Source organism: Oncorhynchus kisutch, linkage group LG28 (genome assembly GCF_002021735.2).
Source record: "Oncorhynchus kisutch isolate 150728-3 linkage group LG28, Okis_V2, whole genome shotgun sequence".
NCBI lineage: Eukaryota > Metazoa > Chordata > Actinopteri > Salmoniformes > Salmonidae > Oncorhynchus > Oncorhynchus kisutch.
Genome location: NC_034201.2, coordinates 21,891,551 through 21,916,969, shown reverse-complemented (window position 1 = coordinate 21,916,969; position 25,419 = coordinate 21,891,551). Strand labels below are relative to the sequence as shown.

General features: G+C 40.5%; 1 protein-coding gene across 3 annotated transcripts; it reads left to right on the top strand.

Annotated features, from left to right (window-relative positions):
- Positions 1 to 3,473: 3,473 nt before the first annotated feature.
- Positions 3,474 to 24,555, top strand: LOC109872763 (ribosomal protein S6 kinase beta-1). Of its 3 annotated transcripts, none has more exons than XR_004205980.1 (15): positions 3,475 to 5,026; positions 8,639 to 8,682; positions 9,050 to 9,170; positions 9,289 to 9,357; positions 12,719 to 12,866; positions 12,992 to 13,049; positions 17,865 to 18,056; positions 18,250 to 18,340; positions 18,503 to 18,610; positions 19,747 to 19,809; positions 19,932 to 20,009; positions 20,129 to 20,236; positions 20,538 to 20,650; positions 20,860 to 23,604; positions 23,652 to 24,555. XR_004205980.1 is itself a non-coding variant. In XM_020464077.2 (14 exons), the coding sequence occupies exons 1-14, from the start codon at positions 4,886 to 4,888 to the stop codon at positions 21,113 to 21,115; spliced, it is 1,590 nt and encodes a 529-aa protein (XP_020319666.1). In that variant the 5' UTR covers positions 3,474 to 4,885; the 3' UTR covers positions 21,116 to 24,555. The 3 variants fall into 3 exon arrangements, 1 of the variants encoding a protein (XP_020319666.1); XR_004205981.1 differs by having other exon boundaries at positions 20,860 to 23,980; positions 24,028 to 24,555; XM_020464077.2 differs by having other exon boundaries at positions 3,474 to 5,026; positions 20,860 to 24,555.
- Positions 24,556 to 25,419: the final 864 nt, after the last annotated feature.

The following is a 25,419-nucleotide window of genomic DNA, read 5'->3' as shown; positions in this document are numbered from 1 at the left end:
TGATGCTATAAGTGTAACATAAAATCATAATATATTTCACACCTCCTCAACCCAAGGTGACTGTGTACATTTATGTGGGTTATTCTACAACAGGAAGACAAGTTGCACCTAAATCAGGCTAAGAGGCAAACTGTAACACTACCGAATACGGTTTAGCTACACAAATCTTTGGTAACACCATATAGGCGCCCCCTGTTGACACTTTAAGATCACTGCAATACTCAATACTCGAGGTCCAAAGAAGGATTCCTTTGTTCTCACTGCCATCTTTTGCTGACAAAGGGAAACCGCACACAAACACTTATTCTGGTTACAGTTTAGCGTGATTACAAAACACAATATGATCAGAATCAATCATGTGATAATACAGAAAAAGGCTGTGAACATTTTGCCACAGTGCAATCACACTTGTTTTTGGAAGTAAGATGCCAGTCCATTCGTGCCTGTGACTGACTGACTACAGTATCACATTCATGGCTAACTCCTGAGCCATACCACACACATCCCTTTGTGCCTGATGAAGGATAAGATAACTAAGAAAATGCCAAATATAAGATGTCAAAATGGCGAAATCTCCTTAAAAAGAAAATACACAAATGGGGCATCATGGACATTAAGCTACTATAATAATACCAAAGATTGTATAGTAGGTTTACAAACTCTGTGATAATACCAAAGATTTGTATCATTGTTCTATTGTTCTACAAAAGATATTTATAACTAACCCAAGTTAGTTCATCTGTGTTGTTTTCAATGGGAGCAAATGAAGCATAGTGGGCAGAACAAGCAAGGTGGGCAGAGCCAAGCAACAGTTAGAGAGATCCTATTGGAGCGCTCTAGCATGTATTTGCATATTATAAAAACGATAGGGTCTAATCCTGAATGCTGATTGGTTAAAACCGCATTCCAGCCTCTGTCTATTCCACAAGTTACCACCTGCTAAATCTATGACATTAAAATGCCTACTTACTCTGTTCCATCTGACTGCGCAATCCACTGTCTCATCAGCCCAGCCAGGCAATGTATAAACTTGATCTCCACTATAAAAAGCATCCTGACATTATCTCACATTTCTTTTCGACTAACATTTAGTTTTCAACAGCAGATATTTGTATAGACCTTACTATCTGTCTTGCCGACATTTGCAACATTATTTAAATGTATCCAGCTGACCAATATTAATGAATGTGTTGGGAGTAAAAAGGCAAAACGAAACGAAGTGCAGCTAGTTTGCAGTCTTTCCAGCTTCAGTTTGAAGTGATTGTGCTAGCTGTGTTGTTTACTAGCTCCTCTGAACAAAAGTGTCGTGACGAGTGAGCACGTGTTCTATGCCAGCCGAAATCGGACCTCATTAGCTCGTTGTTATGGATGTATCCAAATAAATAACACTAGATAACAGCTTAAACAAATGCAGCTACTTTGCTGTTATTCTGGATGCACTTTTTGACATGACTGTAAGTTAGCCGTAGTTGGCTACCTAGCAAGCAAGGGATAAGAACTTTGCCAGCCAGTATGGCAATGGAACATTCAGAACGAACGACTGGGTCACGTCTATATATACAAAACAAAAAGACTGAACGACTGGGTCACGTCTATATATACAAAACAAAAAGACTGAACGACTGGGTCACGTCTATATATACAAAACAAAAAGTAAAACAAAAACTATATCTTGTGGAAGGAACTAGTAGTGTAACGACCCTGGATTTATGAGCTTGGATATCGATTCTGCCGCTGGAGCATGCTTTTGTGGCACAGTCGATAGCGCGCTGGACTTCGGTCTAGAAGGTCGAGGGTTCGAGGCCTGCTCCCTGCTGTTTCATTACATTGGTGTCAGAAGTGATCGGACCACGACAGTGTGTGTGTTTGGCTGGTGAGCGCATTCCTATAAGACGAAAACGAAGACCAGAAAAGTCGCTAGATGTGTCGCAAGAGGGCTTTGAATACTCGCTAAATATCGCTAAGTTGGCAACACTGGAGTAGTGTAACGACCCTGGGTTTATAAGTGTGGATATCGGCTCGAACATGCTTTTGCGGCACAGTCGTTAGCGCGCTGGACTTCGGGCTAGAAGATCGAGGGTTCGAGGCCTGCTCCCTACCTGTTTCATTACAGAAGTATAAATAAATTAAGCAAAGTAACGTTTTTAATCAGCATATGTCAATCATTATTTGAATATGTTTGTAATCCGTTGTATAAAAGTGATAATGCCCTCGAAGCTGGTGTATGGAGGATATATTGGCAGTTTGCCGACCCTTCACTTCTTCTCGGGCCTAACAAAACACCGTATTTTCCAACATTATCACTTAATTACCGTTAAGGAATGCCTTCTCTGTGAAGTGCAGGTGTGCAATAACTAAATTCGCACTTGTAAACAACGCAATTTTTTAGGAACTTTGGCAAATGGTCAAGTCTAGAAAACTTGGTGCACTCTGTTCGTAACAGATTTTTAGTTTTGGGAACAGGAAACATGATTGAGATCGGTCTTTTCTTAGATTTGAAAATCAGCAGAATTTCGGCCCAGTTCCATCTCGCGCCATACTCTCCCGCTTCCGGCCACTGGGCATCCTCTCCTCACAATATTTGGTGGGGAGTGGAAATGGCTTCGTATTAATACATAAAGTGAAATATCTTACTCCTTGTTCTGTGATAATACCAAAGATGTTTTATAAATAAACAAAGACAGACCACAGCCTGTCGTTTCCAATGGGGAACAAATTAGCCATAGTCTGCAGAAGAAGCCGGAGGGGGGCAGGCAGAGCCAAGCACGAGCTCGCGAGATCCAATTGACGCGTTCTAGCATCGTCTGCATATTTCCGTAAAAGGGAATGCTACCCTGTGAGGTGCGCGTGTACAATAACTCAATTCGCCTTTGCGCTCCTTCTAAACCCCGGTTTAAATATTGTTTACAACAGTAGTCCACTCTGTTGTAACAGAGAACTGTAATTCAGATCAAATGTATAATCGAATTTCGGCTAAAATCTATCTCGTTCCATCCTCTCCCACTGTTCGCCAGTGGGCTTTCAATTCAATTCAAGGGCTTTATTGGCATGGGAAACATGTGTTAACATTGCCAAAGCAAGTGAGGTAGATAATATATAAAGTGAATATATAAAGTGAAATAAACAAAAATTAACAGTAAACATTACACATACAGAAGTTTCAAAACCATAAAGACATTGTAATGTCTTTATTGTTTTGAAACTTCTTTTACTGTTTACTGTTAATTTTTGTTTATTTCACTTTATATATTCACTTTATATATTATCTACCTCACTTGCTTTGGCAATGTTAACACATGTTTATTTCATATATATATATATACAGTGTTTTAACAATGTACAAATGGTTTCTCTAACTACCATATTTGGTAGTGAGTGGAAACGCCAAGCGGATGCTTTAAATTTAAACATCCAGTGAAACATCTGTCCCATTGTTCTATCTGTGATAATACTGTGTCATTTCAGCAGTGCGCATGCTCGCTCACCGTCGTAGGGCACATTACTGCGCAAGTGTATTATTGCACCAGTAGGGAGGGAAAAGTTCCCGACCAGACGAACGAAAGATGCGGAAGCGGATGAAGAAGTGGAATCTGAAAACAATGGCGGTAGAATCAAGGAGAATTTGAGAGTTGCCCAAAAGAATGAAAAACAGAGTAAAACTAGTGTACAGTGATGAGAATTACCATTCGTATCTAGTAGGAGTACGGTTTGTTAAATGAGGAGCAGTTGAGCATAGTACCAATCTTGAAGAAACCAGTTGAGTTATCCAAACTGTTGGAGAGAGTGCTGGGTAAAGTGAGGAGGCAGTCTTGTTTCGATTTTTTGTTGTTGTTGTGATTCTTCGGATCAGAAGGGATGTGCGTTGTGTCCTAACCGATTTGATAAGTTTGAAGTCTCGTGTGTGTCTCTTCGGAACAGGGCATTCCTCAAGTGGTTATATCTGGCGTCTCGTGGGAAGTCGATTTTGAGGTTTTCTTGCTTGATAGAAGCACGTCGGATGAATCGTATGGTGAAACAGTGAAGAGTAACGTTATCTGTTCTTATATCTTTTGATATGGAGTCTCTCCCTACTCAAGTGCAGTTAGAGTATATCAACTACAGAGTCAGAGCATTTATCCCAATACCAATGCAGTGTGATCATTGTAAAGCTTTTGGTCATGTAGCAAGTGTTTGCAGAAGGGAGAAGCCGACATGTCCAAGTTGTGGAAATAATCATATTATGTGTTATAAAAGTGATGAATGTGACATGTTGCAATTGCGGAGGGAACCATGAAGCCACGTCTTCCAAATGCACCACGAGGGTGAAAGAGAATGAGGTGGCCAAAGTCAGGGTTGTACAGAGCATTTCATATGCAGCAGCTGTGAAAAGGTTTTGAGTGGTAGTGGATAGGCCTAGGCTGCAGGGGTTGCCTTTCATCAGCAGGATCCTGATATGTTAAAGGTTAAAAAGGTGGACTTTGTGGCATTTATAGCTATGGTAATTAATGGCACTGCCAAGGTGGAGAGAAGGTCCAGGAAGATAGAAATAATAGTGATTGCGGCAGAGCGGTTCCTGGGGCTGAAAGATTGATCAGCGAAGGAGTTATATGGAATATTGGCACAAGCCCTACCACACTCTCAGGAAGATAAAGATAACCGGGGAAAAATGAAGTTTTGGCAATGTAGAATTTTATTAGGGTGGATTAAGTTAGTTTCACTATTACGTATGGATTCATTTATTTAATTTTATTTGGTTTCAAACCGTCCAGTTGGTGGCGGCAGTACACCTTTTGGGGTGTAGTCCGCGATAAAACCCACAGAAGAAGTGCGCATGCTCAACACTTGAACTTGGTTATGATTTTGGTCGGCAGCATGGTTTCTACTGTAGCCGGTATGGCGGCGATGTATGTTGTTCCATGAGGCAGTGAAGAAGAGCCTTTCATTCGCACTGAGTGAGAGGGAACAAGCAAAGGCCATGGCAGGAGTATTCGACATTGATTTGGATCAGCAGGACGAAAATGTGTCTGAGGACGAACTCGAGGATGGAGTGAGTTACCAAGCAAAACATAAGCTAGCTAGGTTCTATCGTTATGGTAGTTAGAGCTAGCTGCTAGTGAAGTAGGGAGGTGCAAACTAACTCGCGCTAGCTAGCCATTAGCTAGCGGAACCCAAGGCGGTCTTGACGTTGCTGGCTAGATGGTTAGCTAACCAACCAAAACAGATAGACCTGCTATGTCTTCTCAAGAAACTATCCATGTTTCGCCTGATGTATTGTCTCTAATAGTTACCTTCTTTCCCTTTGTGCTGTTGTCTTTGCCCAATGTTTGTACCATGTTGTGTTGCTAATATGCTGTGTTGTCATGTTGCTGCTATGTTATTGTCTCAGATCTCAATGTAGGGTTATGTGTTTTGTCCTATTTTTATTTTTAAGTCCCGTCCCCGCGTGAGACCTTTTGGTAGGCCGTCATTGTAAATAAGAATGTTCTTAACTGACTTGCCAAGTTCTATAAAAATGAGGCACGCATTGATGGATTCGTTTAAACAACCCGAATATTTTTTTGAAGCGCATCAGCTAATAATTGTCAAATTTTTTTTTTTTTACACGTGAAACCACCTGACCTCTGTCATGCGCATAATAATCAGATTTCTGCATCAAGTGAAACAAGTGGTTGTACTCTTTCAAACGATTTCTTTTAGCGTCATTAGCTTGTTTTTCTTCAGCAGTCTGCCACTAGACTGAGATTCAGTCAGTCCCTTGTGAATAAACAGTAGCAAATAGTAGTTTAATTTCTGAGATACAAAAGTATTTTATTTGTGTACATTAACCTGGTAATTGATTGTGATATGATTAAGAGGGGGGGGGGATCTGTGCTAGGGTGTGGTGCCTGGCCTTAACAGGACTGATCCTTCTCCATTGCTAAGCAACTTAAATAATACACCTGTTCCAGTTACAGTACCATTAGGTGCTGTAAAATGTATTTCCTTTATCATATCACTATCAACTGAGTACCAGTTGAATGTAGATGCAAATAAAATATTTTTTTTTGTTTACAATTTTGCCTGAAATATTTTATTTAAATATGAACATATTTGAAAAGAGAGATTCTGGACACTGGATGACGTCAGTCTAAATCTTTTGGTTTTATTTTAAGACACTCCAGGCCTGGACTTGTCCAGAGCAGTGTGTATAAATACTCTTCATCTTTCTATCTACAAAATGCTAAAGATGTAAAATGCATTTATGGAGAATATAATATTTTTTAAATATGTGATATAGAATAAAAAGCATAGTCAACAATTCCCTCTGGGCAAGTTGGGAGAATATATCTAAGGATAACCACACAACATTTGGTGAATGCAAATACTTCTGAAGCTGCACATTTTTGGGGGGGGGTGTGAGAAGTCTGACTTTCAGGAAGTTACAGTTAAAGACAAGTACACTGAGTTAAAACTACCAAAAGCCTATTTAGACCCAATCACCATCTCTTCATAGTAAATTACGTAGGGTGCTTTTGTAAATTTAGTCAGGCTATCTACTCTCGTGTGAGTGTGCCAGAGCGCAGAATAACTAGGAATTTACGAACACTCAACACCTGTTGAATATGGCTGGTGTCAGTCAGTAAATGTCTGCAAAAAAAGCGTAATTAAATTCATGCTAGCTGCAGTTAGTCACAAATGCTCTGGATAACATGAAAACGCCTAACCAGCTGTGCTCAGGTGAGTAAAATGGTCAGTGAGGTGTTCTCTCATTTGTGTCTGGAAGTAGCTAGCTAGCCAACGTTAGCCAGTTAACTTGGGTGCTTGACTGCTGTTGTGTGGTCAGAATGCTCAGATCAACCCTACTTCTCAGCCAGAGCGTCTAGTGTGCGCTCTGAACGCTCCGAGAGCGAAACGATCTGAATTTACGAACTGACAATCTGACAAGGCTCTGAATTTACAAACCGCGCACTTCGGCACTCCAGATTGAATTTACGAACACACACTTGGAAATTGTGTAATTCAATGTAGTGAGCTTTAAAATGATTGATGTATGTCCATTTTTAAAGTGGCTAAAATTCATACAAATGTTGACGGTAGTAGGATAAACTAAAGAAAATATACATTACATTTTTAAAAATACATATCTTCCTCAATCTACACACAACTCCATAATGGGCTAAAATTCATACAAATGTTGACGGTAGTAGGATAAACTAAAGAAAATATACATTACATTTTTAAAAATACATATCTTCCTCAATCTACACACAACTCCATAATGACAAAGTATAACAGGTTTCTAAAATGTTCAAAGACTTGTCCCAAATCCACCCCTGCATTGTCTTGTTGGAAAGTAAACCTTTTCTCCAGTCTGAGATCCTGCTCCAGAGCACTCAGGAGTTCATCAAGGATCTCTCTGTACTTCTTCCGTTCATCTTTTCCCTCGATCCTGATTAGACTCCCAGTCCCTGCCGCTGTAAAACATCCCCACAGCATAATGAAGCCACCACCATACTTCACCATAGGGATGGTGCCAGGTTTCCTCCAGACATGACGTTGACATTCAGGCCAGAGATTTCAATTGTGGTTTTATCAGACCAGAGAATCTTGTTGTTGTGGTCAGAGTCCTTTAGGTGCCTTTTGGCAAGCTCTAAGCGGACTCTCATGTGCCTTTTACTAAGGAGTGGCTTTTGTCTGGCCACTCTACCATAAAGGCCTGCTTGGTGGAGTGCTGCAGAGATGGTTGTCCTTCTGGAAGGTTCTCTCTTCTCCACAGAGGAACTCTGGACCTCTGTCAGTGACCATCGTTTTCTTGGTCACCTCCCTGACCAAGGCCCTTCTCCATTGATTGCTCAGTTTGGCCGGGCGGCCAGCTCTAATCAAAATCACATTTTATTTGTCACGTGCGCCAAATACAGTGGGTTTTTTTCACCTTACAGTGAAATGCTTACTTACAAGCCCCTAACCAACAATGCAGTTAAGAAAATTCCTTTAAAAAAAAAGGAGATAAGAATAATATAAGAGCAGCAGTAAATAACAATAGCTATATATACTACAGGAAGAGTCTTGATGATTCCAAACTTCTTCCATTTAAGAATGATGGAGACCACTGTGTTCATGGGGACCGTCAATGCTGCAGAAACGTTATCATTCACCAGATCTGACTCGACACAATCCTGTCTCGGAGCTCTACGGACAATTCCTTTTACCTCCTGTCTTGGTTTTTGCTCCGACATGCACTGTCAGCTGTGGGACCTTTTTATATAGACAGGTGTGTTCCTTTCCTAATCATGTTAAATCAATTAAATAACCACATGTGGACTCCAATCAAGTTGTAGAAACATCTCAAGGATGATCAATGGAAACAGGATGCACATGAGTTCAATTTTGATTCTCATAGCAAAGGGTCTGAATAGTTATGTAAATAATAGATTTGCACTTTTTTTTAATATACTTTGGCAAACATTTCTAAGAAACATTTTTTGCTTTGTTGTAATGGGATATTGTGTGTAGATTGAGGACATTTAAAAAATATGTGTATGTATGTGAATGAGTAAGGCTGTAACGTAACAAATTGTGGAAAAAGGAAGGGGGTCTGAATACTTTCTGAATGCACTGTAGATGCAAAAAAAAATAATTTCAGCCTTTGGGGCCTGGCCTTCTTTTTTATTGTTGCTAGATCCAAATGAGCGAATATGGGCGACAATGCAGCGGGTTTGAATTGTGAGTATTTACAAGAGTTTCAGACTGTATTTTGGCACTCAAGCTTATGTGGCACACTTACAACATGTTTGACAACACAATTCTTCTTTGTCGTGTTATCCTGTTTTGTCTTAGTTGTCAATATATTTGCCCTACAGGCATCAGTATAATCTGATCTTTGTTAATTACAGGAACACCTTTGATCACTTTTATGATGTAAGCTTTGATGAACAGATACGGGACAATTGTGATGTTAGTCCAGAGATGATAGAACTCCTTGTGCAGGACTTGTCATTCAGGTCCATTCAACATTGACTCACTGCAATGATGATGTGTATTTGACATGTATGATTTATGTTTCAACGGTTGTCTTTTTTTATTTTTCAAGTAACATGGATGACTGTGAAAAGTTTGAAATCTCTGAAGACAGCGTCAACAAAGGAACAGAGCAGATTCGTCCGGAATGCTTTGAGTTGCTCCGAGTTTTAGGAAAAGGAGGCTATGGAAAGGTGAGCTATCCCTAATAGCCCTATGCCTGGATCAAGTATTCTCATGTCTTCCCCTTCGATTAGATGGCATCAATTCAGTGAAATTCATGTTTTTTTCTTTCCCCCCAATCACATTCAGGTTTTTCAAGTTCGTAAGATGTCGGGTGCCACTTCGGGAAAGATCTTCGCTATGAAGGTCTTGAAGAAGGTGGGCTGTTTGGGTTATCAGGCTGAGATACTTGTCTCGTCTGCCCCTAAGGAACTGCACACTTAACTTCTGTGATATTTATTCTAGAGTTATTCTCTAAGTATTCCCATTGACAATGAGCACAGATTGAACACTGACCCTCTTGTTACAGTAGTATGAAGAACACACCGGTGCAGTCATTCAAACACGCAGTCAGAAGTGAAGCTGCCGAACACACAACTTTAAAACATTTGACCGAACAACTTACCATGAAACCTCAGGGCTGTTCGTTCTCCCCATTTTCTTTCCAACAGCTTTGCCTCCTTTTTGTAATTGACGACCGCCCGTCTGGTTTGCATCTTGGCCCAAGAACCCACCTCTGTTTCCCAGAAACCTTACAGGTTTTGGTAATAGGGGTTCTGTTTATAGTTTGTATGTGTCTTTATTTACTGTTGCTACCATGCAGGAGCTAAGAGCTCAGATTCTTATTCTACCTCTGTTACTGAGGATGAAGGTGTTTAAACAGGCAACCAGCAGCCATCATCACTGCCAAATTAAACCCAAGGGTCCCGCCTCTTTCCCTCACGTCTTGGAAACCCTCTCGCTAATTGGCTGATCTTTGTCCATCACCATCTAGCATAACCTTCAGAACCACCCCTTTGGATTTCATAGTGCAAGCAGCACAAGTGATTTAGGCTTAACAAGGAAGTGAGTGCGAGAAATCGTAAAGTATGCGTCTTAGAAATAGTTTTCACTAACTTTATATGCACTAACTCCGAATCAATAGGGTTTTGAATGATATGTTCGCTGTGATGGAACATTTATTTTGATTGCCGATTTAGATTATTTTATTATTTATTTATATATATATATATATTTTTTTTTTTATGTGCATTTTTCAAAGTCCCTTCTAATAGGCCTACAGCTGTAGCAGGCTTTCCTGCCTTGATTTCAAACACTCTCTTCAAGTCCCACTTTGTTGCAGTGTTTCCAGGTTCTAAAAAGTATTTAGTCAGCCACCAATTGTGCAAGTTCTCCCACTTAAAAAGATGAGAGGCCTGTAATTTTCATTATAGGTACACTTCAACTATGGCAGACAAAATGAGAAGAAAAAAAATCCAGAAAATCACATTGTAGGATTTTTAATGAATTTATTTGCAAATTATGGTGGAAAACTTCTTTTATTGACCAAATACTTATTTATCTCAATACATTGTTATATACCCTTTGTTGACAGAGGTCAAATGTTTTCTGTAAGTCTTCACAAGGTTTTCACACACTGTTGCTGGTATTTTGTCCCATTCCTCCATGGAGATCTCCTCTAGAGCAATGATGTTTTGGGGCTGTTGCTGGGCAACACATACTTTCAACTCCCTCCAAAGATTTTCTAAGGGGTTGAGATCTGGAGACTGGCTAGGCCACTCCAGGACTTTGAAATGCTTCTTACGAAGCCACTCCTTCGTTGCCCGGGCGGTGTGTTTGGGATCATTGTCATGCTGAAAGACCCAGCCACGTTTCATCTTCAATGCCCTTGCTGATGGAAGGAGGTTTTCACTCAAAATCTCACGATACATGGCCCCATTCATTCTTTCCTTTACACGGATCAGTCGTCCTGGTCCCTTTGCAGAAAAACAGCCCCAAAGCATGATGTTTCCACCCCCATGCTTCACAGTAGGTATGGTGTTCTTTGGATGCAACTCAGCATTCTTTGTACTCCAAACACAACGAGTTGAGTTTTTACCAAAAAGTTCTATTTGTTTCATCTGACCATATGACATTGGGAGAATCTTCTTCTGGATCATCCAAATGCTCTCTAGCAAACTTCAGACGGGCCTGGACATGTACTGGCTTAAGCAGGGGGACACGTCTGGCACTGCAGGATTTGAGTGCCTGGTGGCGTAGTGTGTTACTGATGGTAGGCTTTGTTACTTTGGTCCCAGCTCTCTGCAGGTCATTCACTAGGTCCCCCCCGTGTGGTTGTGGGATTTTTGCTCATCGTTCTTGTGATCATTTTGACCCCACGGGGTGAGATCTTGCGTGGAGCCCCAGATCGAGGGAGATTATCAGTGGTCTTGTATGTCTTCCATTTCCTAATAATTGCTCCCACTGTTGATTTCTTCAAACCAAGCTGCTTACCTATTGCAGATTCAGTCTTCCCAGCCTGGTGCAGGTCTACAATTTTGTTTCTGGTGTCCTTTGACAGCTCTTTGGTCTTGGCCATAGTGGAGTTTGGAGTGTGACTGTTTGAGGTTGTGGACAGGTGTCTTTTATACTGATAACAAGTTCAAACAGGTGCCATTAATACAGGTAACGAGTGGAGGACAGAGGAGCCTCTTAAAGAAGAAGTTACAGGTCTGTGAGAGCCAGAAATCTTGCTTGTTTGAAGGTGACGAAATACTTATTTTCCACCATAATTTGCAAATAAGTTCATTTAAAAATCCTACAATGTGATTTTCTGGAAAAAATGTTCTCTCATTTTGTCTGTCATAGTTGAAGTGTACCTATGATGAAAATTACAGGCCTCATCAAATTCTCTAAAATGACATTGAAGGCAGCTTATGGTAGAGAAATTATAATTTAATTCTCTGGCAACCACTTTGGTGGACATGCCTGCAGTCATCATGCCAATTGCACGCTGCATCAACTTGAGACATCTGTGGCATTGTTGTGTGACACAACTGCACGTTTTAGTGGCCTTTTATTGTCCCCAGTACAAGGTGCACCTGTGTAATGATCATGCTGTTTAGGCAGCTTCTTGATATGCCACACCTGTCAGGTGGATGGATTATCTTGGTAAAGTAGAAATGCTCACAAACAGAGATGTAAAACATTTGTGCACAAAATTTGAGCCAAAGGTTTTTGTGCTCCTGGAAAATTTCAGGGATTTTTTATTTCAGCTCATGAAACATGGGACCAACACTTCATATGTTGTTTATATTTTTGTCCAGAGTGGTTTGAATGTTTTGGATTCCTTTGAGCCAACAAGATTTGCACGTGATCTGAACCGGAGGGCGAAGATAACTACATTAATGACATGGCTCAGAGTAAGAGAGGTTCCCTCCCTTTTACTAAGGCTGGACTGGGGAAAAAGGGAGAGCAGGGAAATAATCATCTAAACCAGATACCAAATGAGAATTTCCTTCACGCTGTTATGTCTTCAGAGCGTCTGGATCCGGTAGTCGGTTACCTACCACAGTGTCCTTTTCAAATGCATATCATACCTCAGTTTCTATCTGTAAGAAATGTGTTTCATTTGGGCTGACTAACTTACCATACTATTACCAGGTTATTACCACTTTGTTCTCTGCTGTGAATGTAAAGTGCTACCATTGTTATAATACTGACAATGCTTGACAATCCAAGCCTTGTTTGATCCCTCCAGGCCATGATAGTGCGTAACGCTAAGGACACTGCTCACACCAAGGCAGAGAGGAATATCCTGGAGGAGGTGAAGCACCCATTCATAGTGGACCTCATCTATGCCTTCCAGACAGGGGGCAAGCTGTACCTGATCCTGGAGTACCTTTCTGGTGAGTGGCTGAGGCATCGTGTGTGCGCATACACACAAACCACACAACACAGCGTAGTGTACACCTACATGCATTATTCGCGCACACAATGGCAAATAATTAAATGCTGTATTTGTTATTTGTAGGTGGGGAGCTGTTTATGCAATTGGAAAGGGAGGGGATCTTTATGGAGGACACAGCGTGGTAAGTGATCAGTCATGCTGGAGATGTGTATCTGTAGTGTGTAGAATAGATATGAGTTTCTGGACCCTGCAGTCCTCACTCCCATGTGTCAACAGACTGCAGATGAAGGTAGTGATTACATAGCATAAGGTTGAACCATTTCTAGAAGCAGACAAATGTTTCATGTTTGAATCTAGCGATAGAAAGTTGTTTTTGTTTTAAACCTATCCTAATTTGTAACTCTTACCTTTAAAAATTCGGAGTTAATGCCTGAACTTAACCTTAAACACTTTGAAATTTGACTTTTGGAACAACTTTGAAATGTTATGTTTGAGAAACATGGATGAATGTCTAATCCTGACAGAGCTTGTTGGACTTATTCCATGTTTTGTTGTTTCAGCCTGAATTCAAAATGGATTAAATGTATATATTTTCTCACTCATCTACATGCAATACCCCATAATGACAAAGTGAAAACCATGTTTTTAGAAATTAACACATTTATTGAAAATGTAAATGCATAATTATCTAATTTACGTAAGTATTCACAACCCTGGGTCAATACTTTGTAGAAGCACCTTTGGCAGCGATTACAGATCTGAATCTTTCTGGAAAGGTCTTTAATAGCTTACCAAACCTGTATTCTCCAACATTTGCCTATTGTTTATTATTTGTTCAAGTAGATTTATTCAACTGTAACTTGGCCACTCAGGAACATTCACTGTCTTCTTGTTATGCAGCTCCAGTGTAGATTTGGCCTTGTGTTTTAGGTTATTGTCCTGCTGAAAGGTGAATTAATCTCCCAGTGTCTGGTGGAAAACCGACTGAACCAAGTTTTCCTCTAGGATTTTTGCTTGTGCTTAGCTCCGTTCCGTTTCTATTTTTATCTTTAAACTCCGCAGTCCTTAACGATACTCGTAATATGATGCAACCACCACTCTGTTTGAAAATATGGAGAGTGTTATTCAGTAATGTGTTGTATTGGAATTTCCCCAAACATAATACTTTGTATTCAGGACAAAACGTTAATGGCTTTCCCACATTCTTTGCAGTATTCAGTGCCTTATTACAAACAGGATGCATGTTTTGGAATATTTTTATTCTGTGCAGGCTTCCATCTTTTCACTCTGTCAATTATGTTAGTATTGTGGAGTAACTATAATGTTGTTGATCCATCCATCTCCTATCACAGTCATTACTACTCTGTAACTGTTTTAAATTTACCATTGGCCTCATGGTGAAATCCCTGCTGGTTTCCTCCCTCTCCAGCAACTGAGTTAGGAAGGACACCTGTATTTTTGTAGTGACTGGGTGTATTGATGCACCATCCAAAGTGTAATTAAGAATGGGGTATTGTGTGTAGGCCAGTGACAAAACAATCTAAATGCAATTAATTTTAAATTCAGGCTGTAACACCACAAAATGTGGAAAAAGGCAAGTGGTGTGAATACTTTCTGAAGGCACTGTAGATGCCATATTTGCTGAGGCACACTGTGAATGTACAGTTGAAGTCGGAAGTTTACATACACTTAGGTTGGAGTCATTAACTCGTTTTTCAACCAGTCCACAAATTTCTTGTTAACAAACTAGTTTTGGCAAGTCGGTTAGGACATCTACTTTGTGCATGACACAAGTAATTTTCCCAGCAATTGTTTACAGGCAGATTATTTCACTTATAACTCACTATCACAATTCCCGTGGGTCAGAGATTTACATACACTAAGTTGACTGTGCCTTTAAACAGCTTGGAAAATTCCAGAAAATGTCATTGCTTTAGAAGATTCTCAGTCTAATTGACATCATTTGAGTCAATTGGAGGTGTACCTGTGGATGTATTTCAAGGCACCTTCAAACTCTGTGTCTCTTTGCTTGACATCATAGGAAAATCAAAAGAAATCAGCCAAGACCTCCACAAGTATTGTAGACCTCCACAAGTATGGTTCATCCTTGGGAGCAATTACCAAATGCCTGAAGGTACCACGTTCATCAGTACAAACAATAGTACGCAAGTAGAAACACCATGGGACCACGCAGCCGCCATACCGCTCAGGAAGGAGACACGTTCTGTCTCCTAGAGATGAATTTACTTTGATGCGAAAAGTGCAAATCAATCCCAGAACAACAGCAAAGGACCTTGTGAAGATGCTGGAGGAAACAGGAACAAAAGTATCTATATCTACAGTAAAACGAGTCCTATACCGACATAACCTGACAGGCTGCTCAGCAAGGAAGAAGCCAGTGCTCCAAAACTGCCATAGAAAAAAGCCTGACTACGATTTGCAACTGCACATGGGGACAAAGATTGTACTTTTTGGAGAAATGTCCTCTGGTCTGATGAAACAAAAATAGAACTGTGTGGGCATAATGACCATCATTATGTTTGGAGGAAAGGGGAGGCTTGCAAGCCGAAGAACACCATCCCAACTGTGAAGCATGGGGGTGGCAACATGTTTTGGGGGTGCTTTGCTGCAGGAGGGACTGGTGCACTTCACAAAATAAATGGTATCATGAGGAAGCAAAATTATGTGGCTCTATTGAAGCAACATCTCAAGACATCAGTCAGGAAGTTGAAGCCTGGTCGGAAATGGGTCTTCCAAATGGACAATGACCCCAAGCATACTTCCAAAGTTGTCAAAATGGCTTAAGGACAACAAAGTCAAGGTATTGGAGTGGCCATCACAAAGCCCTGACCTCAATCCCACAGAATATTTGTGGGCGGAACTGAAAAAGCATGTGCGAGCAAGGAGGCCTACGAACCTGACTCAGTTACACCAGCTCTGTCAGGAGGTATGGGCCAAAATTCACCCAACTTATTGTGGGACGCTTGTGGAAGGCTACCCGAAACGTTTGACCCAAGTTAAACAATTTAAAGGCAATGCTACCAAATACTAATTGAGTGTATGTAAACTTCTGACCCACTGGGAATGTGATGAAAGAAAAAAAAGCTGAAATAAATCATTCTCTCTACTATTATTCTGACATTTCACATTCTTAAAATAAAGTGATCCTAACTGACCCAAAACAAGGAATTTTTACTAGGATTAAATGTCAGGAATGTGAAACACCTAGTTTAAATGTATTTGGCTAAGGTGTATGTAAACTAGAGGTCGACCGATTATGATTTTTCAACGCCGATACTGATTGTTAGAAAAATGCAGATTTCCTATTAATCGGACGATTCTTTTAAAAAGTATTTATTTATTTTATTTGTAATAATGACAATTACAACAATACTGAATAAACACTTATTTTAACCTAATATAATACATCAATGAAATCAATTTAGCCTAAAATAAATAATGAAACGTGTTCAATTTGGTTTAAATAATGCAATAACAAAGTGTTGGAGAAGAAAGTAAAAGTGCAATATGTGCCATGTAATAAAGCTAACATTTAAGTTCCTTGCTCAGAACATGAGAACATATGAAAGCTGGTGGTTCCTTTTTAACACGAGTCTTCAATATTCCCAAGGAAGAAGTTTTAGGTTGTAGTTATTATAGGACTATTTCTCTCTACCATTTGTATTTCATTAACCTTTGACTATTGGATGTTCTTATAGGCACTTTAGTATTGCCAGTGTAACAGTATAGCTTACCTCCCTATCCTCTCTCCTACCTGGGCTCGAACCAGGAACACAACGAGAACAGCCACCCCCGAAGCAGCGTTACCCATGCAGAGCAAGGGGAACAACCACTCTCAAGTCTCAGAGCGAGTGACGTTTGAAATGCTATTAGGCTTGAAGTCATAAACAGCTCAATGCTTCATTGCGAGGAGCTGCTGGCAAAACACACGAAAGTGCTGTTTGAATGAATGTTTACGAGCCTGCTGGTGCCTTTCATCGCTCAGTCAGACTGCTCTATCAAATCATAGACTTAATTATAACATAATAACACACAGAAATACGAGCCTTAGGTCATTAATATGGTCGAATCCGGAAACTATCATCTCGAAAACAAAACGTTTATTCTTTCAGTAAAATACGGAACGGTTCCGTATTTTATCTAATGGGTGGCATCCCTATGTCTAAATATTCCTGTTACATTGCACAACCTTCAATGTTATGTCATAATTACGTAAATTTCTGGCAAATTAGGCGGCCCAAACTGTTGCATATACACTGACTCTGCGTGCAATGAACGCAAGAGAAGTGACACAATTTCACCTGGTTAATATTGCCTGCTAACCTGGATTTTTTTTAAAGCTAAATATGCAGGTTTAAAAAAAAATATACTTCTGTGTTGATTTTAAGAAAGGCGTTGATGTTTATGGTTAGGTACACATTGGAGCAAAGATACTCACAGCATCGATTATATGCAACGCAGGACACGCTAGATAAACTGGTAATATCATCAACCATGTGTAGTTAACTTGTGATTATGATTGAATGATTGTTTTTTATAAGACAAGTTTAATGCTAGCTAGCAACTTACCTTGGCTTACTGCATTCGCGTAACAGGCTGTCTCCTCATGGAGTGCAATGTAATCAGGTGGTTAGAGCATTGGACTAGTTAACTGTAAGGTTGCGAGATTGAATCCCCCGAGCTGACAAGGTAAAAATCTGTTTGAACGAGGCAACCCTGAGCGAGGCAGTTAACGCATCGTTCCTAGGCCGTCATTGAAAATAAGAATGTGTTCTTACCTGACTTGCCTAGTTAAATAAAGGTGTAAAAAAAAAAATGGATTGGCCAAATCGGTGTCCCAAAATACCGATTTACGATTGTTATAACTTGAAATCGTCCCAAATTAATCGGCCATTCCGATTAATCGGTCGACCTCTAATGTAAATTTCCGACTTCAACTGTACTTGATGTAAAAGTTCTGTTTTCTGTTCTGCAGCTTCTATCTGGCAGAGATTTCCATGGCTTTGGGACACCTGCATCTGAAAGGCATCATCTACAGAGACCTGAAGCCAGAGAACATCATGCTCAGCAACAACGGTCACGTCAAGCTCACAGACTTTGGCCTGTGTAAAGAATCAATCCATGACGGCACTGTTACTCACACCTTCTGTGGCACCATAGAATACATGCAAGTTATGGTCCTAATCATTAAACAACAAAAAGTTCATGTCAGCCTCCTCCTAGTCTGTTGTAAATGTCCCATCTCCTCAGAGCAATACTTTACGTACTCTTTTGTTTGAGGAAATTTGTGTTTGGTTGCACATTGTATAGGCTTACCTGACTGTCCTCCTCACCCACTCCCCTCCCATCTGTCACTCCAGGGCCCCAGAGATCCTGATGAGGAGTGGACACAACCGGGCTGTAGACTGGTGGAGCCTGGGAGCTCTCATGTACGACATGCTGACAGGAGCAGTGAGTACAACTCTTCTTTCAAGAGAAACATTGATTTTCTTCAAAACGTATGTACTCTGTACAAGACAACATCAACATTTAATTGATAAATATTCATGTTTAACCTCAGCTGGACACAATGTCAGTATTGTAGTTGGATATACCTTTTATTTTACTCCACAGCCACCATTCACTGGGGAAAACAGGAAGAAGACCATTGACAAAATCTTAAAGTGCAAACTGAACCTGCCACCTTACCTCACACAAGAAGCTAGGGACCTTCTAAAAAAGGTACGGGTGTTAGATGTTCTAATAATAGTGTATTGATGGCATTTCAGGTAGGCTCTGCCTTCTGATTGTTTAATGCTGGGCTCTCCAACCCTGTTCCTGAAGAGCTATCGTCCTGTAGTGCTGAGCGATTTGTGAGGTCGGTTCGATTATTACAAAATAATCACGTTTCTTTTATTTGTTTCGATAATTTTAAAACATTAGATGTATTATAATTTTAAAACATTAGATGTATTATAATTTTAAAACATTAGATGTATTATAATTTTAAAACATTAGATGTATTATAATTTTAAAACATTAGATGTATTATAATTTTAAAACATTAGATGTATTATAATTTTAAAACATTAGATGTATTATAATTTTAAAACATTAGATGTATTATAATTTTAAAACATTAGATGTATTATAATTTTAAAACATTAGATGTGGGTTGAATGCTGTAACACAGAATTAAAACAATTAAAGTCCCATGATGGTAGTGACTGTCCATTACTGCTCATCACTTATTAACCATAATTTATTGACATGAACTAACTTTAATAAAATATTTCCGTTTTATTTGATAGCTTTATTATTTCATTCCAAGTCATCTCATCTCTATAGAACTGCTGTCTGACAAAATCACTATTTTGTAGTTCTTCAAAGTAAATAAGGTCTATTTCGTAGCAGGCATAAAAGAAACACAGACCAGACAAGTAGATGCGCAATGGATTATGGTCATTGTAGTTAATTACCACATTTTTTATGCACTAAACTATGTAGAATATTGGCCTGTTGGAAACTACAACTCCCTACTACATAGCACAGTTCAGGCTGGATCTGATTTATCTCAAGAGAAACTGTTTAATGTGTGCATTGAGCTCACACAGAAGGGGGGAACGAAATGGAATTCAAATAATTGAACCTACTATAATTTATAGTTTTCGCTCCAACCCTAATCTAGCACACCTGATTCTAGTAATTAGCTGGTTGATATGCTAAATCAGGTTAGTTACAACTGGGTTTGGAGCGCACCTACAGGAGGCTAGCTATTCAGGAACCGTATTGGAGGACCCTGGTCTAATGTAACACAAGTCAGATCAGATGAAAACTGAGGAGCAGACTTGCATTACCTGTCACTCCCTCTGTTCCAGCTGCTGAAACGCAATGCATCGTTACGGCTGGGGGCAGGCCCAGGAGACTCCTCAGAAATTCAGGTATTACAGTTTAAACAGACCTATTGTAGGATTAATAGAACATTGGTGGTGGTAAAAAGAGCAACCTTCATGTGTTGTGGCTTTCTCTGGGAAAAGTCAAGTTATTCTGTCCGCTTCTCCAGAGCCACCCGTTCTTCAGGCATATTAATTGGGATGATCTTCTCGCTCACAAAGTGGAGCCTCCATTCAAGCCTTTTCTGGTGAGCCTATATTCCTTATTCATAGCATTTCCATTGTGAACAGCACCTGTGCCTACCAAGTCCTCCTTGACCCACAGAGACTAGAGGTTAACTGGTTTCCTTCTTTCCTTCCATTGCAGCAATCAGCTGATGACGTGAGCCAGTTTGACTCCAAGTTCACTAGCCAGACTCCCGTGGACAGCCCTGATGACTCCACGCTCAGTGAAAGTGCCAATCAAGTCTTCCTGGTAGGCTGCCTATACTGCTTACTCTGCACATTCCGTTTGGTCTCGTGTTTGTGCGCGTGTGTTTTACTGTGTGCACGGCTGCACATAAACGGGTAGGCAGAAGCTACACTCTTTGTTTGTTCTCTTTTTGAGAGAGAAGAAAAAAATAGTTGGGTAATGCATTGCATCTTTTTTTAAATGAAACCGATATAGTTTAATGAGTGTTTGTTTCATTGCACATTTCCTCTGGCCTATGTTGTTTTGGTTGTGATTGACCATGAGGAGACTGGCTGTAATCTTCCCTGTGACAACCTCTCCACAGGGTTTTACGTATGTAGCCCCCTCCGTCCTCGAAAACATCAAGGAGAAATTCCCCTTTGAGCCAAAAGTCAGCTCACCAAGAAGGTTTCTGGGAAGCCCAAGAACACCAGTGAGGTAAGCTTTTTTTTCTGTCTAATTTTCCTCTAGATTTGTGTAGAAGTTGTCCTGCCAATCAGTGGTTGAATCCAGTGTCATTCTGGTACTCTGTTCTACTGGGATTCATCCTCACTGTTAAAATGTCACCATTCTGTCTGCCCTCCCCCAATCAGTACTATAGTGTACTATTCTAACCTTCCCTGTATCCTCTTCTCTTGGCCCCCCAGCCCAGTGAGGTTCGCTGTGGGGGACTGCTGGCCCCGGGCCCCCACCCAGACTGGAACCTCGTCACTTGGGGGTTTTGAGTCTGGAGACCAGCCCATGGAGGTTGGTGTGGAGCAGATGGCCATTTCCTCCGAGGTGTCTGCCCCCCTGCCTATCAGAAAGCCCTCTGGCAACACCACCACAGGCGGCCCCTTCAAGAAGCAGGCCTACCCCTACCCCATCTCCAAGCGGCCCAAGCACCTCCAGATGAATCTATGACACTGCTCCATCTAGAACTTCTTTCCTAAATCCTCCATTCACTTATTTTTTTATTTTAAGAGACTTATAGAAATTAAATAAATGACTGACGGACCGTCAGCACCATTCACCAGCTCCTTCAGACGCACCTTCCATCCCTGCCTCCCTCCTTTCCTTCCATCCCTGCCTGTCCCTCTCTCCCTGGTTGGGCAGCTTGGCAGCCACACAGGGCTTTCTACCCTAGCAGATATGACAAACTATAGGAGCCTCCTGTTAGGGAGAGGAGGAACTAGGGAGAGAACTCCCTCCCACCAATTAGAGCTTTAGTCAGACAGCAAGAGGTCTTGACTACTTCCTTCAGCCCTGTAGAGTATATCTAGAGGAAGAGATGAGAGCAGTGCTGCTAGATGCTGCTGTCAAATTCCGGTGTGCTCCACTGGGCTGGCTTCTCATGACACGCTGGTGGTTTGTGCTTTAGGTGAGCGGGGACAGAGTGTTACTCCTGATGCAGCAGTGCTTTCCCTCACCAGGAGTGAGACATTATTGATCAATGAAACTGGGTAATAGACTTTTAAAGCCTGAGGGTGGAGATGATTCCCCCTTAAATGCCTCTACTTCATTTTTAGAACTTGCTGACGAGGGGTTACAGGATCCATTGTAGCTGAATACAGTAGATGGAGTCAATCACAGTGACACAATGTACACAGAACACAATATTCACTGTAGACTCAGTTACCCTGCTATATATAGTGTATTACATTGTTCAATTTATAAAAAATATGGAATCAACAATTCCTTTTTCTGCTTTGTCACTTGAACATCCCATCAGGATAAATCTTGTAGAACATGTCTGGGCCGTGTTCTGTATGTAGAAAACGTATTGACACTGAGTGAAACAGGAAGGTACAACCTGAACTCGTCCAATGAGAACATCGATTTCCCTGATCCCTACTTAACATGACCCTGAGCCACGTTCAGTTGCCAAGCGTTGTTGTACGTTGCCGATAGAAATGGCATGAATAGAGCTGACATGATTCCTTGTTCTACATGTCTACATATCACATTTAGCCCTGAACGTTGTGTCCTTCTGAACACGCGGTGTCATTGATGGAGGGGCAGCTAAAAACACGACGTGTACTATTTCAGCTGAATGCATCACCTCCTGCCCCACTTATCCTTCAATACCAAATGCTGACACTGCTTTACCAGTCTGACTGGAGCTCTAGGTAGATGGAAAACCATTTATGTATGTAGTACATTTTTGCGTTGAATGTAAACTGACTCGATGGCTTTGAGTGTCACTTACTCAGATGACCCACATAAGTTCTCCACGATTATGATGCATGCAGGTTTATTATAATATTATGGACCTATTCTTTTTGGGCGTCTGCCAATTTGTGATTGTCAGAGACCAACCGAGAACTTGTCTTTTTTGTAATTGAAAGAAGCAAAGCATTGAGGCCAAATTCTCGTCACCACTGCCTTTTAGTGTTTAGCTAATCGCCAGGTTGCATTTTTCTAATAGTGTACCTGGCTAGGTGCTTCATGGATGCTTCCCTCAGTCTTTATGCAGCCTTGGTGATATCAGTAGGGCTAGTACCTCTGATTCCATTTTATCTAGGGATTGTTTGAAATATGGTGTGACTTGAAGCTTATGTATGCATATATGTGGTCTTTAACTGTCTTTGCCTCTGGAGAAAAGCCATTTGATCCTCTTCCCCGAACAGGAACATTTGTCACATTAATAATAATCCAATCATACGGTTCTGTCTAGAGGAAGGCAGCATGCTTCCTGAGACCTAAACTTGAAATTATTCCTTTCTGTCTGGAGATGTAACAATATTTGCTCCAGTGAGTTTAGATACTGTAGTTTCCCTCCAATGTGGAGCTATCAGATTCACATGACTAAGATAACGATCATGTTTGTGTGTGTCTGTGATTTGATAAACTTGAAAATATGCCTCATTCAATAAGCAAACAATTGTACTATTCTGTATATTTTTGAACCAGGCAGTTTTATTTGGGTTGTTCTCTGGAATCTGTTAGGCCTACATCATGACTGATAGGTTTGTAGAGGGACACACACAAGTCCTTTTCAATACAATTGAATGTGTATCCTGACAAAGGATTTCCTATTCCAAGACAGGTTTATTCAAGTATACATTTTCACCCCCTTGTCTGCCTGTCAGTGAAGGAATGGACAAATTGCTTTGGTTTCAGGTTCCATTGGAGAGGATGTTTGGTGTGCTTCAGAGCAACTTTCACCCCCACAGTGACCATGGCTTACCTTTTTTGAATATATTTATAACCCAACTTCTGTTTTATTTTTTATAAGTGCCATTATATATATTTCCACTGCATCAGTCACACTATGCAACCAATGTATTTATGTATTTTGCATTATGTTTAAAAAATGTCTTTAAGTATGTTTTTTCCAATGAATCTGTTTTGAGAAACCTCCAAATGCAGCAGTTCTTCAGTTTGGAATAAAGAATGTCTTAATATGTAAGGTGCAAAATAGAATCCTATTGTACGAGGGATAAGTTCAGAAAGTCAGGTGCAAAATAGAATCCTATTGTACGAGGGATAAGTTCAGAAAGTCAGGTGCAAAATAGAATCCTATTGTACGAGGGACAAGTTCAGAAAGTCAGGTGCAAAATAGAATCCTATTGTACGAGGGACAAGTTCAGAAAGTCAGGTGCAAAATAGAATCCTATTGTACGAGGGACAAGTTCAGAAAGTCAGGTGCAAAATAGAATCCTATTGTACGAGGGATAAGTTCAGAAAGTCAGGTGCAAAATAGAATCCTATTGTACGAGGGACAAGTTCAGAAAGTCAGGTGCAAAATAGAATCCTATTGTACGAGGGACAAGTTCAGAAAGTCAGGTGCAAAATAGAATCCTATTGTACGAGGGACAAGTTCAGAAAGTCAGGTGCAAAATAGAATCCTATTGAAGTTCAGAAAGTAATTTTTTGATCTTGTGCCGGCTTTAATTCTGAAAACGTGATATTTAATAAGATGCCTACAGCGTGTTGAAACATGGGCAGTTTAGGTGTGTGTGTGATGAAAAATACTCACTGATGCAAAAACGAATGGGGGGGTTGGGGATGTGCCTTTCTTGAAGAAATTGCATGTATTTTCAGATGTGTATGGAATGTTCGTTACTGAGGAAGATGATTAGACCATATGTTTCTCTCTCTAGTGGTATTTGATGAAGTGGTTTTCTGTGCTGCTCTAACCTGTTGATACTGAAATGATACTGATCTGAGTGATTTCAGAGCTTGAGGACCTTTTTATAGTTCAGTGTATGAATATGATTGATCTTCTCATTAGAAGACTGCTGCAAACAGTTAATCAGAGTCAATATTTCACCCCTATATTTATTCCTAGACATTTCAGGGGGTTTGGATGTTGATATGTAAGTGGATGGATGTGAACAAAATAAAAAGCATTTACTGAGTTGAAGACTGAAAGTGATTATAGTGCAACCTGGATGGAATATGCAACCCCAAAGTTCCTGCTCAACTCATAACAGCAGTTGCACAGGAATGGCCAAAAGGAACACTGACTTATGGTAAGTGTGATTGTGGCCATCTAGTTGTGCTAAATTTCAAGCTGTGTCTTCTGACATTTTTCTTCAGTGAAAGTTGTCATAGGAAATCCTGAATAAATAGCCTGAAATTCTTCATTTACATCGCACTGCAGATGTCAGCTGAATTGGAAATTCCCTTCAGATGTCAACTATGCTTCAACATGGATCTTCTGTGGTACAGATTGAATCCTGTCCCTAGGTTGCCTTGACCCAAGACTAGTTATTGGCTGCAGTGCCTCAAAGAGCTAAGCACAGGAAACATGGTTAAGAACCAAACTAAAATGACTGTCACTACCTGAATAGATGTGAACTCACCCAACTGTTGAATAAATGCCAAATGCAAAAATATCAACAATTTTACTGAGTTACTGTTCATATAAGGAAATCAGTTAATAGGCCCTAATCTATGGGTTTATGATTGGGCAGGGGTGCAGCCATGTGAGCCTGGGAGGGCATAGAACCAGCCAATCAGAAAGGGCTTTATTACAGACAGAAATACTCATCAGTTTCATCACCTGTATGGGTGGCTGGTCTCAGATGATCCCACATGTGAAGAAACCGGATGTGGAGGTCCTAGGCTGGTGTGGTTACACGTGGTCTGGTTGTGAGGCCGGTTGGAGGTACTGCCAAATTCAAAAAAACGATGTTGGAGGCCGCTTATGGAAGAGAAATTAACACTAAATTCTCTGGCAACAGCTTTGGTAGATATTCCTGCAGTCAGCATGCCCTCAA

Excerpts from the sequence above, each read along its gene's own strand:
- LOC109872763 (XM_020464077.2), top strand. The coding sequence starts at position 4,886 with ATGTTGTTCCATGAGGCAGTGAAGAAGAGCCTTTCATTCGCACTGAGT. Across the intron at positions 5,027-8,638 it reads AGGACGAACTCGAGGATGGA|ATCCAAATGAGCGAATATGG; the intron begins GTGAGTTACCAA and ends TATTGTTGCTAG. Across the intron at positions 19,810-19,931 it reads GAGACTCCTCAGAAATTCAG|AGCCACCCGTTCTTCAGGCA; the intron begins GTATTACAGTTT and ends CCGCTTCTCCAG.